The sequence below is a fragment of the Halichoerus grypus genome, chromosome 12 (assembly GCF_964656455.1).
Source record: "Halichoerus grypus chromosome 12, mHalGry1.hap1.1, whole genome shotgun sequence".
Taxonomy (NCBI): Eukaryota; Metazoa; Chordata; class Mammalia; order Carnivora; family Phocidae; genus Halichoerus; species Halichoerus grypus.
The window spans coordinates 74,617,892-74,633,025 of record NC_135723.1 but is presented as its reverse complement, the minus strand read 5'-3'; the positions used below and the strand labels follow the sequence as shown (position 1 = coordinate 74,633,025).

At 33.7% G+C, this 15,134-nt stretch overlaps 1 protein-coding gene across 1 annotated transcript in view; it reads left to right on the top strand.

Moving 5' to 3' along the window:
• ASZ1 (ankyrin repeat, SAM and basic leucine zipper domain containing 1) overlaps positions 1-15,134 on the top strand; it is a 47,558-nt gene that overhangs the window by 21,154 nt on the left and 11,270 nt on the right. Inside the window, exons 5-7 of the mRNA XM_036077137.2 lie at positions 12,970-13,081; positions 13,608-13,742; positions 14,894-15,018. Of these exons, the coding sequence (XP_035933030.2) occupies positions 12,970-13,081; positions 13,608-13,742; positions 14,894-15,018 (372 nt within the window). The remainder of the gene's footprint in view (positions 1-12,969; positions 13,082-13,607; positions 13,743-14,893; positions 15,019-15,134) is intronic.

The window sequence follows — 15,134 nt, the reverse complement described above, 5'->3', positions numbered from 1 at the left end:
TGAATCTTCCATGCTTGAGAAGCCTTTTCAGGCCAGAAGATGGTGCACAATCACAAATCATCAAAATCTGGAGAATGTAAGCATCATAAAACGGACAACAAATGAATAACTTAGACTAGAGAAAGTGGGAAAAAAATTTAAAAAGGGCTTTATTCTTCTGAACAATAAAAGAAGAAATTGCCTCCACTAAATAACAAACAGACATTATCAAACAAATACAGTGAATTATGAAAAAAAGAAACTTGTTGAATATTAAAACTAAGTATATGTGAATAACAGCAGATGGGATTCAGCTGAATTGCTGATTAGAACTGGAAGATAAATGTAAGGAAATCCCCTAGAATACGACTAGGGTTCTAAGGAAAGGGTTACAAAGGAAAAGATATGAGACAGAGAACCTCATCAAAGTTCTAACATCTATCTAATAAGAGTTCCAGAAGGAGAAAATGAAAGAGACTATATTTGAAGTAATAGTAGCCAGAATGGAATGTTCTCAAACTGAAAACACAAAGCCTTAGGATTGAAAGATCTTTGAAAACAAGATTTATACACATACACAAATAGATAAAGATATACAACATATTTTTAATTAAAAATTAAAATATATGGACACATCACAACTTCAGAACATCAAGAATAAAGGCAAAAATCATAAAAGATACCTGTAGAAAAGGCAATTTATCACGACAGTTCCTGTCAAGAAATGACCATCTGATATTAAGTTTCTTAATAACAACTGTATACGGAAGAAGATAAATGATCTGAGGAATAAACTTTGAACCTTAATTCTTCATTTGGCTATCCTGTCGTTCAAGAATGAAAGCAAAATAGACATTTTCATGCATATGAAAACTTAGTTATTTCAGTACAGGCACAGTTGACATTTTGAATAAGGTTGTACTGTGTATTGCAGAATATTTAGCATCGTTGGCCCTCGCCCATTAAATGCCAGTAGCTCCCTCCAGTCATTTTAGTAAGCTAAAATGCTTCCACATATATCATAGAAAAGTGTTCCTGGCCAAGAACCACTATTCTTCTGACTGTTAAAAATAACATCTAAAAAGTTAGCTGCAAAAAGAAAAATAAAGCCAGAAGAAATAATGGGATGCAAGAAATAGTGTTGGACAAAGAAATTAATAAACATTGGTAAATCTAAATAACTACTAGCTCTTTAAAAGAAAAGAGCATTTATAATAAAATGACAAGTTACACTAAATTTCCATGCCAACAGTTTTGGAATTTGGGTGGCTGAGGGGAGAATGAAGCAAAATAAAAGTAAACTCTCTCCAGATGAGACCACAGTTATTAACTTTAGTCTTTGTTAAATGGTAAGATTAAGAGTGTTGGGAAGGTAAGAAGGAATTAAAAGTAAGTACTAAAATAAGGATATTATAAGCTTTCAGATCAGGGGTTAGGAGTGGGGGTAAGGGGTAGACAGAATAAATAGAATTTGTATAAGACTGTTGAATCACAGACCTATACCTCTGAAACAAATAATACATTATATGTAAAAAAAAAAAAAAAAAAAAAGATGATAGTAGGAAGGGAAAAATGAAGGGGTGGGAATCGGAGGGGGAGACGAACCATGAGAGACTGTGGACCCTGAGACACAAACTGAGGGTTCTGGAGGGGAGTGAGGTGGGGTGGGGGGATGGGTTAGCCTGGTGATGGGTATTAAAGAGGGCACGTATTGAATGGAGCACTGGGTGTTATACGCAAACAATGAATCATGGAACACTACATCAAAAATTAGTGATGTAATATATGGTGATTAACATAACATAATAAAATTAAAAATATATATATATATAAAAATTTAAAAGAAAAGAATAAATAGAATTTGGTCAGTCTTAATAAGACTGAAAAGGAGACATGGAAGCATGTATTTACCATGGAAACATGGTAAATAAAAAGCACAATGTCAGAAATAAGTCTAACCATATTAACAGAAAAGTAATATAATTGGTAAAACTCAATGACCAAAATATAGTAACTCTCATATTGGCTGAAACCAAAATCCAATGAGAATGACAAAATAATACATAATGGTTGAAAATAAAATGATCAAAAACTATATCCTTCATTTAGCAAATATTTATATCTGCTAGATATAGCAGATATAGATATAGTAGATCCCAAGACAAAAAAGACCTCTGGGGTAAAAAGCAAAACTTTAACAAGATAGTTTCAATATATATGGCTTTAAAATATATAAAATGAAACTGCTAGAATTTTTTAAAAGGATAGAAAATCTGTAATCATATTTGAAGGTTTTAATAAATGTCAGACAAAAATAATACATATAGGCAAAAAAGTAAAGATATAGGAAATAAACACTTAACAAGTATATCTAATTGATATTTATCTAGAATTCTGACTGTAACATAATTCACACATATGGATTCTTTTCAAATACATTTGGATTGCTTTCAAAATATGGTGATATTTTAGGCCACAAAGGAAGCCTTAATAAATTCCTTTTGAGAAGTGATCTCTTATAGAACACTTTCACTAACCACAGTGTAATGAATTTAGAATTTTATAACCAGAAGCCTCTCCAGTACATAAAATTGGGTACTTAAAATTATACATTGTAATAATTTGTAGATTAAAGAAGAAGTCAAAAGAGAAGTGGTAAAACTTAGGCCTGAGCAATTGAAGCCTTGATACCAAAACTTGTGTGATTGAGACAAAGCAATCCTCAGAGGGAATTTAAGAGTCTTAAATTCATTTATTGGCAAGTCAAAGCATTGCATGAACAGCATGATATTATTTGTGTTTAAAAATGCCATTTTTTTCTACATACGTTTATACAATGTAAAATTTATTTATTTATTTATTTTTGGAACGATAGCCAACTCATATCAGTGATTACCTTAGTGCGGTGGGGAGGGGCAGAAGGTGACGGAGAGAGAAACTTAAGCAGGCTCCATGCCTAGCACGGAGTCCAACGTGGGGCTCCATCTCATGACCCTGAAATCTTGAGCTGAACCAAAGTCAAAGAGTTGGACACTTAACCAACTGAGCCACCCAGCACCCCTGAATTAGATAATTTTTAGAAGTTAATACATCTTGTTAAAGAGTAATGGTATAGAATTAGCCTTATATTAAAAATAAATCACAATAATTAAAGCAGTGTGGAATTAGTGGAAAACTGTCTATTGCTGATCCCTAGAAATAAAACAGAAAAGAAAATGTAAGGGAATTCAAGAGCATATGAAATTATCATATATGATTAATATAGCATTTCAAACTAGAGGAAGAAAATAGATCATCATTTTAGTGCTGGGGATTTGCATAGCTGTTTGAAGGAATAAAAAATGCTGGGTTTAAACCTCACACTAAAATTATTTCATATGCCTCAAGATATTTCAATATTAAAAAATATAAAGCCACACAAATAATAAAAAATACTAGATGAAAATGTGGATGAATATATGTTGGATTGGCAAAGGCCCTTATATACATGACACAAGGGTATCTGGGAAATTGCTACCAAGACGTCATTCTCTTCCTCTTTTTTCTCAACTCTAAGCTGCTTGCCTTTCTTTGAGCCTCAGACTGCTGAGACCTTAAGGCAGCTGGATGCTGATGAGGTCTCAGGCTCTTTTCCTATCCCTGCAAAATGGTGGGAAGTCATCAGGGGTAAGTCTAGATGGAGAGCAGCTATAATTCCATAAAAGCTTGATATTAGGAGATTTATGGACCTGGGGTGAAGCTGATCCTGCATGAATGTCTTAGGTTTACAGACTCCTAAAGACTTGGAGCTAAACAAGTGAGCTGAGTTGGCTCTGTTGGTGAGGTTGGGAGAATTTGGGAAGATAAGAAAGCAGGGAGAATGCTCCAGGTACTTCTGGAGGGAGCGAATAGCCTGCTTTTAAACTATGGACCTACTGCACAAGAAATTTATTTGATATTCAAAATCTGTAAGGATTTCTGCTATTAAGAATATTCCTAATTGGTAAGGAAGAGATAAAATTCTCACTATTCACAGATGATATGATACTGTATATAAAAAACCCTAAAGACTCTACCAAAAAACTATTAGAACTGATGAACGAATTCAATAAAGTCACAAGATACAAAATCAATACAGAAATCTTTTGTATTCCTATATAGGCTAATAAGCAGCAGAAAGTGAAATTAAGATAACAGTCCCAGTTACAGTTGCACCAAAAGCAATAAAAAATCTAGGAATAAACTTAACCAAAGAGGTGACTCTAAAAAGTATAAAGCACTGATGAAAGAAATTCAAGACAATGCAAAGGTATGGAAAAACATCCCGTGCTCATGGATCAAATATTGTTAAAATGTCTATACTACCCAAAGTAATCTACACATTTAATGCAATCCCTATCAAAATACCAACAGCATTTTTCATAGAACTAGAACAGATAATCCTAAAATTTGTATGGAACCACAAAAGACCCTGAATAGCCAAAGCAATCTTAAGAAAAACAAAACTGGAAGTATCACAATTCCAGACTTCAAGTTATATTACAAAGTAATAGTAATTAAAATAACATGGAACTGGCATAAAAACAGACACAAAGATAAATGGAATAGAACAGAAAACTCAGAAATAAACCCCCAATTATATGGTCAATTAAACTTTGACAAAGGAGGAGTGAATATCCAGGGGGAAAAGGACAGTCTCTTTAACAGATGGTGTTGAGAAAACTGGACAGCTACATGCAAAAGAATGAAACTGGACCACTTTCTTTCACCATACACAAAAATAAAATGGATTAAAGACCTAAATGTGAGGCCTGAAACCATAAAAATCCTAGAAGAGAGCCCAGGCAATAATTTCTCTGACATTGGCTATAGCAGCATTTATCTAGATTCGTCTCCTGAGGCAAGGGAAATAAAAGCAAAAATAAACTAATGAGATTACATCAAAATAAGAAGTTTCTGCACAGTGAAGGAAATAACGAAACTAAAAGGTACTTAGTGAATGAGATAAAATATGTGCAAATGACACATCCTGTAAAGGGTTAGTATCCAAAATATATAAAGAACTTGTATAACTCAACACCCCAAAAACAAATAATCTAATTAAAAAAATTGGCAGAAGATATGAACAGACATTTCTCCAAAGAAGACCTCCAGATGGCCAATAGACATGAAAAGATGCTCAACATTACTCATCATCAGGGAAATGCAAATCAAAACGACAGTAACATATCACTTCACACCTGTCAGAATGGTTAAAATAAAAAACCCAAGAAACAACAAATGTTGGCAAGGATATGGAGAAAAAGGAACGTTCCCTTGCACTACTGGTGGGAATGCAAACTGGTGCAGCCACTGTGGAAGACAGTATGGAGGTTCCTCAAAAAATTAAAAATAGGGGGCGCCTGGGTGGTTCAGTCATTAGGCATCTGCCTTCGGCTCGGGTCATGATCCCAGGGTCCTGGGATCGGGCTCCCTGCTCCACGGGAAGCCTGCTTCTCCCTCTCCCACTCCTCCTGCTTGTGTTCCCTCTCTCACTGTGTCTCTCTCTGTCAAATAAATAAAATCTTTTAAAAAATAAAAATAGAACTACCCTATGATCCAGTAATCACACTACTGGGTATTTACCCCCAAAGATACAAAAACATTAATTCAAAGGGATATATGCACCCCTGTGTTTATTGAAGCATTATTTACAATAGCACAATTATGGAAGCAGCCCAAGTGTCCATCGATAGATGAATGGATAAGGAAGAGGTGGTATATATATATATATACAATGGAATATCATTCAGCCATGAAAAGGATGAAATCTTGCCATTTGTAACAACATGGATAGAGCTAGAGAGTATAATGCTAAGCAAAGTAAGTCAGAGAAAGAAAAACACCATATGATTTCACTCACGTGGAATTTAGGAAACAAAACAAATGAGCAAAGGAAAAAAAATGAGAGACAGACTCTAATTATAGAGAACAAACTGATGGTTACCAGAGGGGTGGTGGGGGGAGATGGGTTAAGTAGGTGATAGGGATTAAAGAATACACTTACCATGATGAAAAAATTAAATAAAAAGAATATTCCAACAACTAGATCTGAGTTTTGAAGAGGCAACAGAAATCCCAGCAGCTAGAGAAAGGATTGGTAATAAAATATTTGCTTGCCTAGTACAATAAAATTGCTGACAGAGAATGGTGAATACCTGAATTAAAAATTAAGAGCACATAAGGAGATCTAAATGTAGCATGAAAAAAGATCTCTTGGAACTTAAAAAACAATGTGGTATTTGAATTCAAGATTCAGGGAAGAAAAAGAAACAAATGCAAGATTGGTAATAAACACATTCTAGAAAAAAGAAATGGTTGCTGAGCTGAAAACTCTGAAGATTGCATATTGAAAGAAAGACTGCATATTGGAAAAGTCCCTGAGTTTTAGTTTGGATTGATAAAGTTCCTAAGAAGAACTTAAGAGTATTCAAAAGATCTTATCCTATTAGAGTAGAAGCATAGGGGAATTACAGGGTGGTGGTGGAGGAAACCATAGTCTCATTAGGAGAAGTAGGTCTTATCTTGCTTACAAATACAGGGTCATATGTTTTTTACTAAGAGCAGAGAAAGATGATAATGCTTAATGACATTTAAAAAAAAGGAAAAGCAGGGACTCCGGGGTGGCTCAGTCGGTTAAGCGGATGCCTTTGGTTCGGGTCAGGTCCTGGGACCAAGCCCCGCATAGGGCTCCCTGCTCAGCAGGAAGCCTGCTTCTCCCTCTCCCTCTGCCTGTCACTCCCCCTGCTTGTGCTCTCTCTTTCTCTGTCAAATAAATAAATAAATAAACAAAATCTTTAAAAAAAAAAAAAGGAAAAGCAGAGTCATTAGATTTTCAAGGAGGAAGAGTGTAGTGAATAGCAATTTGTTGAACCAACAAAACAAGAAATATTGTCAACGAAATTATCAGTCATTACACTAAATGAGAATGGACTGAATTTATCAACTGAGATGTTGGCTTAAAAAACAAAAGATGGCTAAATGCTATTTACAAAAAAAAAGTTGAAGAGAAAGGAATATGAAAAACCCAAGTGAAGGCAAACTCACAGAAATCAAGATTGTCAACATCAGATATTATTAATAGTAAATAGAATAAAGAACTCTGACAAAAGGCAAAATCAATGAAAATACAACAAGCATAAGACCTGTACACACTAGACTACATGGCCACTAAATCTATAAATCAAAATCTATTAAATTCAAGAAGATGTAGATCAAAATAGAATAATAGTAGGAAATTTCAACAGATAGCTCTCAATAGGCAGATCCAATATGTCTAAAATGAATAAGGACATAATGCGTTAAAAAATACAATCAATACGCATGTAATGGTGGAGTAGATAAGGAGAAAATCCTGCCTGTATTAAATGTAAGCATGACACAAAACAGAAACACACGATTATACTAGTTACTGTGTGGAATGGGGGTGGATAGAGATAGGTTAAGGTCATTATCCTCAAAGAGCTTACAGTCTAGTTGAAAAAAATAGATGAGATGAACAAATACATTTTGGCCTGATAGCTGAACACAAAATGCTAAGAAAACATAGAGGAGAGAGGGATTGCTATCTAAGATGAGGTAGGGCACCAAAAAACTGGGGAATGTTGGCTTTTAAGATGAAGCCTTAGGAGTAGATTATGAGTAAGCCTGTTGACCAAAGAAGTGAAAAGACATTTCATCCAGAGTGCTCTGAATATAGGACATCCGGAGGAGAGAGAAATTGGAATTCATGCCCTGCAGATATGACCAAAGTCTGTTACTAGGATGGAGTAGGATTGCAGGTGCTAAAATGGCAGACAGAGCACTTAGCATCAAAGATACACTTACCATATCATAGGTGTAACCTTGAAAATTTTAAACAATGAATTGACAAGATTCACAAATGTGGAGGAAAGACTAGAAACAAGGAGGCAGTAATTCATGTAAGAAATGATAAACACATGAAAGAAGGAGAGAGAGAGCAAAGTAGATACAAATGGTGAAAGGAGGTAAAATTCACAGGAATGCTGACTTAGATATGAAAGCACAATGAGGAGTCATGAATAAATTCCAGGTTTCTGGGTTGGGCAGTGCATGAATTGTGATGCTGTTCACAGAGGTAAGTAATAAGAGAGAATTGTGTGTTAGAGATAAGATGGTGACTTCAGACTGGGATATGTGTTGGATATGTGTTTGGTTAGGATACCCATGTGGCAATGGCAGATTCAGTCTGGAGCTCAGGAGCAAAGCCTGGCCTAGAGAGACAGATTCAGCAGCCATTGGTGTGTTGACAATAAAGTTAGGAGAGTAGATGAGATCGTTTAGGCATGGTGTTTATGTAGTGAAAAGGGAAAAGCATTGAGAACAGAAGCCTTTGAAATACATACTTTTAAGTGCTAGAAAAATAAAAGGTGTCCAAATAACTGTTGACTTTTGCCAAAGCAATTTTGTTAGAAGGAACAGACAGAACAAAATTGCAATGATTTAAAGAGAGAATTGGAACTAAAGAATTCTCTACAGTAAATCTTAGGACATAGATGGAAATTAATACTGAAAGTAAAGTTACCGGTAGCACGAACTGTTACCATGTCACCTGAGTAGACCAGCTATTACAAAGTCTCATAACTTCCCTGAAGAGTTCTTAAGATTGTTCATAAGAGTTTATAAGATTGAATAATTCATTTAGATTTTGTTAATCAGTAACAGGCAGGAAACTACAGATGTCACAAATTTCTGTAGGTGTAAAACCACTAGAAGAATTGTTCTCTCTCCTCTCAAAATTGTCATGCAACATTACTGATGTTATCAGTAACTTTAATAGCTGTTTAGAAGCTAAGTTATAAACCTTCTAGGTAATGTAGACCCTATTATAAGAGTTTGCTGTTCCATTCAGTAAATTCAGCTTTTCTTAGAAGAAACCAATGCAGCATTTTTGTAACACATTTTTCAGTAGTAATCTGAAGCTTCTAAGCAAACTATGCTGGTCCAGCACTTTTCTTATCTAGGAGGAAGTAAGCATCTCCAAGAAGCAATTTATGTCCATGTGAATTGACCAAAAATTATAATCTCTGCTGGTTTCCAAGATTCTAAGAGAAATTGATATTTCAAACAAAGTCAGTTTTCTGTGCAATTTCAGAATGAATTTCAGTACAAAATCATAAATTTCACTTATAATTTTCAGTAATAAAGTTCAAGCAAATAGGACACTCACACTTTCATGTCACCTTCTCTGGATACTCTGCCAGAGTGTCACTTCCTTCAGATTATATTTTAGCCAACTTACTTTATTTAGGTTTCCAATTTTGCCATCTTGTGGAGTGAGTTTATGAAATTTATCCCATATGTCATAATCAAATACATAAAAATTTAGAGAAAAAGAACTTTAGATTTCTCTGTATCAGGATAGATTATAAAAAGTAATTTTCAGGAGATTTGGGGGGAATAAACACACAGTCTTACTTCAATAACATACCAACAGTGATCTTTCAGCAAAAATTACTTATTTCCCAACCTGTGTTTTCTCATCTCTAAAGTGAGAATAATTTCTACTTTGTAAGTTTGTCTTGAGCAGTGAATGAGGTAACTGCCTAGCCCTGCATAATGATTTTGTTTCTCCAAGTTAAGAGTCAATGCTGAGATTACCAAATTTTGATGATTCTGTGTTCTAAATTGGTGTTTACATGTAAATTGTTTTTTATATGGGTTGAACTATATGAACTAGACTTTTGTAAATCAGAAAGAAATGATTCTGCCCTGTTGATTTTAATTCCATGCAGTGATGGCTTATTATGAGTTCAGCAAGTTGAAATAATAATTGTAACTAATGTTGTGTGTGTTCCATTAGATCTTGTATCCTGCAACCTTGCTAATTCATTTATTCTAGTACTTTTCTTTGTAGATTTCATCAGGTTTTCTACATAGGCTGTGCTATCTGTGAATAAAGACAATTTTATTTTTTATACCTAGGTGCCTGTTTTTCCTTGTTTTATTGCACTGGCTAGAATTTGAAATATAGTGTTGAATGGAAGTGATGAGAGCAGACATCTTTGTCTTGTTTCTGATCTTAGGAAGAAAGTATTCACTCTTTCACCATTAAGTATGATGTTAGCTATAAAGTTTTCCAGTTGAGGCAGTTCTTTTCTACTCTTACATAAGATGTTGGATTTTGTAAAATACTTGTTCTGCATTTATTGAGATAATCTTGTGGTTTTTCTTTTTTTGGTCAAATGTCAAACTAATCTTGCATTCCCAGGATAATTGTACTTGGTTATAATATATTTATCCTTTTTATGTATTTTTGGATTCTATTTGCCGAAATTTGTTGAGAATTTTTTGCATCTATGCTCAGTTAAGATTATTGGTCTATAGTTTTCTTTCCTTGTAATGTCTCTTTTAGTTTTTGTTACTAGAGTAATTCTTGCTAATAGAATGAATTTAGAAGGATTCTTTCTGTTTCAATTTAGTGAGAGAGTTTGAGTAGAATTGGTATTATTCTTTTTTTTTTTTTTTTTTTTTTTTTTGTGATTATCACTCTTGTTTTTTTTTTTTTTTTTTTTTAATTTTTTTTTATTGTTATGTTAATCCCCATACATTACATCATTAGTTTTAGATATAGTGTTCCATGATTCATTGTTTGTGCATAACACCCAGTGCTCCATGCAGAACGTGCCCTCCTCAATACCCATCACCAGGCTAACCCATCCTCCCAACCCCCTCCCCTCTAGAACCCCCAGTTTGTTTTTCAGAGTCCATCGTCTCTCATGGTTCTTCTCCTCCTCCGATTTCCCCCCCTTCATTCTTCCCCTCCTGCTACATTCTTCTTCTTCTTTTTTTCTTTCTTAACATATATTGCATTATTTGTTTCAGAGGTACAGATCTGAGATTCAACAGTCCTGCACAATTCACAGCGCTTACCAGAACACATATCTTTTCATTAACTGGTGGAATTCACTAGTGAAGCCATCTGGGCCTGCTGTTTTCTTTGTGGGAGGTTTTTATTTACTAATTTAATTTTTTATAAATATAGTACTATTCAGGTTCTTTATTTATGAGTGTGCTTTGGTAGTTTGAATCTTTTGAGAAATTTGTCCATTTAATCTAAGTTGTCTAATTTATTGGCAGAAATTTGTTCATAATATTTCCTTATACCTTTAAACTGTGGAGAATCTGTATTGATGTCACCTCTCTTATTCATGATACTGGTAATTTGTGTCTTCTTTTTATCTTGATCAATTTGGTTATATGCTTGTCAACTTTATTGATTTTCTTCTCTTACTGAGGATCTGAATAAGGTGAAGGAGTATGCGCTATAAAGGTCTAGGAAAAGGTGGAGGGAACCACCCTTGCATAGTCCCTGGAAGGGGAAGAACTTGGCATTTTCAAAGAGAATAAACTGAGTGGTCAAGAGCAGAAGCATGGAGAGCAATTATGAGGCTATTGCCATAATACAGGTCAGAGAAAGATGATGATGGCTTAGACTGCTTACAGTGGCTAACAAGATGGTGCAGAGTGGTTAGATTCAGAACATATTGTGAAGGCAGAGCCAGTAGGACCAGCTGATGACTTGTGTATGACTCCATACACAAAAGGCATAAATGGAGTCATGGAGAAGAGTCATAAATTATGCTTAGTCATAGGCCTGAGTTTATGTGGTTAATGGTAGCTTTGTGAAATAGGGAAGATTAGAAGGACCAGATTTGGGCTGTTACAGGGAAGGTGGGATGAAGAAAAGGCATCAAGAGGTCTAATTTAGACATAGTGGAGAATTTCAATGACTAGTTGACTCATAATTTTTTTCTGTTGTATGTATTTTCCATGTTTTCTTAAGTTATCCAGGCAATTCACTCTTTACTTTGTAAAGATTGTCTGTCTAAAGAAGCCACTATGTAGGAGATATTCAGGATAGAAGAGGCAATGCTTGACAGCTACCTTAGCATATAGTTTCCAATAAAACATTGAAATTTTAATACGCTAGGAAATAGAAGAAAGAGAGAAGTGTGTGAATCTTTATGTGCTAAAGACATTAGTGTGAAGTGATCAGATTCAGGATATACCTTATGTTAACAAACCTTATAGAGAAATTTATAGGTCATGTATGTAATGTGAGTAACCAAGGTGAACTTCCTTAATCAGATTAAAACATTATTCTGAAATTATTTAATTTGTTGTTCTTTTGTGAAGTTCTTTGTATATAAATCAGATATTTGAGGCAACTCAGGAAGATTGAGCCCAGGATCCCAGACCTCCTTTAAAACAGACCATGATACTAAGTTCAGCCCACGTAGAACTAATAGAATCTTTCTGGTATCCTCTGTAATAGAACCAGAAGCTGACTAACTTCCAGAAGGAGAGGGATTGAATATCTATTTTGAGAAATGATACACTAGAGGGGAACCACTGTGCTCTCTCAGAAAATAGTCTCTGAGAGTCTGGCTAAACTATTAAACTATCTCTTTCTTGATTAGAGTAAGACTCCAAGTCAGGGTAAAATTCTTTCAGGCTTAAACTAAAATAGAATCATAATGGACAACATTAAGAAATAAGAGAGCATTTTAAACTTTTATTTTTATTAAATGTAATAAATAAAATATAATAAGCATTTAATAAGTATGAGCAATGCTGAGGTGACAGGGACCTTATTTGTGTCATTCATCACTATATTCCCAGAATAAGCATTGTAGGTACTCTGATAGTTTTCTATATGAATATGAAATTAATGAAAGTTCATATTAGAAAGTATGGCCTGTTTAGTGATTTTTTTTAAACACATCTCTTCACTAGAGGGTGCTGTGTAAGCATTCAATACTTTAAAAGTATCTTCTACACATTTATTTGCTGGGAAATTGGATTTTTAAATCATCTGATTTATTAAAAGCTTTCATTTCCTTTGCTTTCAAAACAATACTTTGGTATTGGATATGGTAAAATTCATGAAACTGAGTAGCTGTTAATGGCAGCATTAACACAGATGTTTCTTTTCTTCCTCCTCTTCAGGAGACTTATGACTCCAATCATGTATGCTGCCCGAGATGGTCACCCTCAGGTTGTTGCTCTCCTTGTTGCTCATGGAGCGGAAGTTAATATCCAGGATGAGAATGGTTATACTGTGAGAACTGATTGCACAATGTTCCTTTTTATATCTTGTCATTATCAGTAGTCCACAAAAAAGTTTTTAAGAAGTAAAAATTACAGAGGGACTGGGTTATAATTGCTGTTTGGTGAAGAAAACAGCTGAAATGGAAAAAAAAGGAATGAACTTTTTTCTTTTTGCCCTCACCCTTGACACAAGAAGCTGTAACACACAACAAAGCCTGGGTTCTGGAATACACATAGAATTCGTTTTTACAGAAAACAGTTCAGTGATTAGCAGATAAATTATTTCATTCTATAACATCACTTGAATATGTAAAACATTATTTGATTTTATAAAATCAGTGAGCAATGGCAGTCTGCTTTGCAATTACAACTTTGGAAATATATTTACATTATACTGTAAAATGAAGAGATTGCATCATTCTGTTAATTAACCATGTTCACTCTTTTATTGTGCCATAAATACTGTTGAAAAGTTTTCCTTTCTATCTCATATACACTCCCTCTCTTTAAACAATCTTCTTTTCCCCCACTTACAGGCTTTAACATGGGCAGCACGTCAGGGTCATAAAAATGTAGTTTTGAAGTTGCTTGAACTTGGTGCTAATAAAATGCTACAAACCAAAGATGGAAAGACACCAAGTGACATTGCAAAAAGAAATAAACATCTAGAGGTATCCTATGTATTAATTTTTCTATGGCATGTTATATTATTATTTCAGAACTTTTGTAATATTTTGTTAGAACTTAACAACTGTCATAATAGTGTATCTGGCTATTATTAAATGTTTAAATATGTAATTTTCCTTCAGCCAGGTAATGAAAACTTTATTTTACTAGAGTATTCACTTTTACTAAATAAGAGGCATTTATAATGTGGTAATTTAAAAGCTATATAAGGAAATAATAAAGTCTTATTCTGGCCCTAGAAATAAAATTGTAATAGGACATTTAACAATTCAAACTGGTCCAGACTTTTAAAAATTAACTAGTGTTTTGAGAAAGCTAGTAAAAAGCCAAAATTTGAACATGTAATTAAAATGTTGTTTTTTAATTTTAATTAATACATATTAAACATTTTAAAAATTAAATCCTTTAAGCTACATTACTCCTATACATGTAACAAGGCATATAATAAAGTGATAACCTACTTGGGTAGATGATCTACTGTCATTTATATATTAAAGTCAATAATAAATATTTGCCACACATTAAATCACTTTATTGATATAAACCTTTAGTCTGAGTATTAAAGCTTTTGACCAAAGGCCTGTAATTTCTAAGCAAGGATCAAATACAGTACAACTGTAAAACTAACATACAGTTCAAGAGCTTCTAAACCTGAGTTTCTGAATTTGAAAGCATGTAACATTCGAAAAGTTCCATCACATAATCAGACCATGCCACTTTTACTGCATGGAAAATAACTTTCTCTATATTTTAAGCAATCTGATAAATATGCCTTTCATTTTCTAACTCAAATCTGCATTTCCAAAATTATTCTAGAATAATTACTAATTACTAACGCCCTGGGAAACTTCAAAAAGAAATTTACCATTTTTCTTCTAAGCTTTGAAAATTTGGAAACTTTTAATTAGTCTACTGCATTATTAAATTTAGGGTAGATGACACTGAATTTGACATAAGAAATTTATGAACATCAAAGATTATTTTGTGTAATAAATTGTTTTTTAAAGAGACTTGATTTTGTGTTCTGGCTGATTATGTGACATAACCCTGACTTACTAAAAAGTTAGATTCTAAGTGTAAGTGATAGTATATAATAATGTTAACTGTATTTGAATGGCTTGTTAACTTTTTGCAGATCTTCAATTTTCTTTCTTTAACTTTAAATCCATTGGAGGGAAAGCTTCAACAGCTAACTAAAGAAGAGACTATTTGTAGACTATTGACAACGGATTCTGATAAAGAAAAAGATCACATATTTAGGTAAATAACATGTTTTTATTTGACAAAATAGCTATAAATAAGCAAAAAATATGCATGTTTTTAGAAGTTTTAGTAAATGTGATGACAGTTTAAAATATGATATTTTACACTTTTAC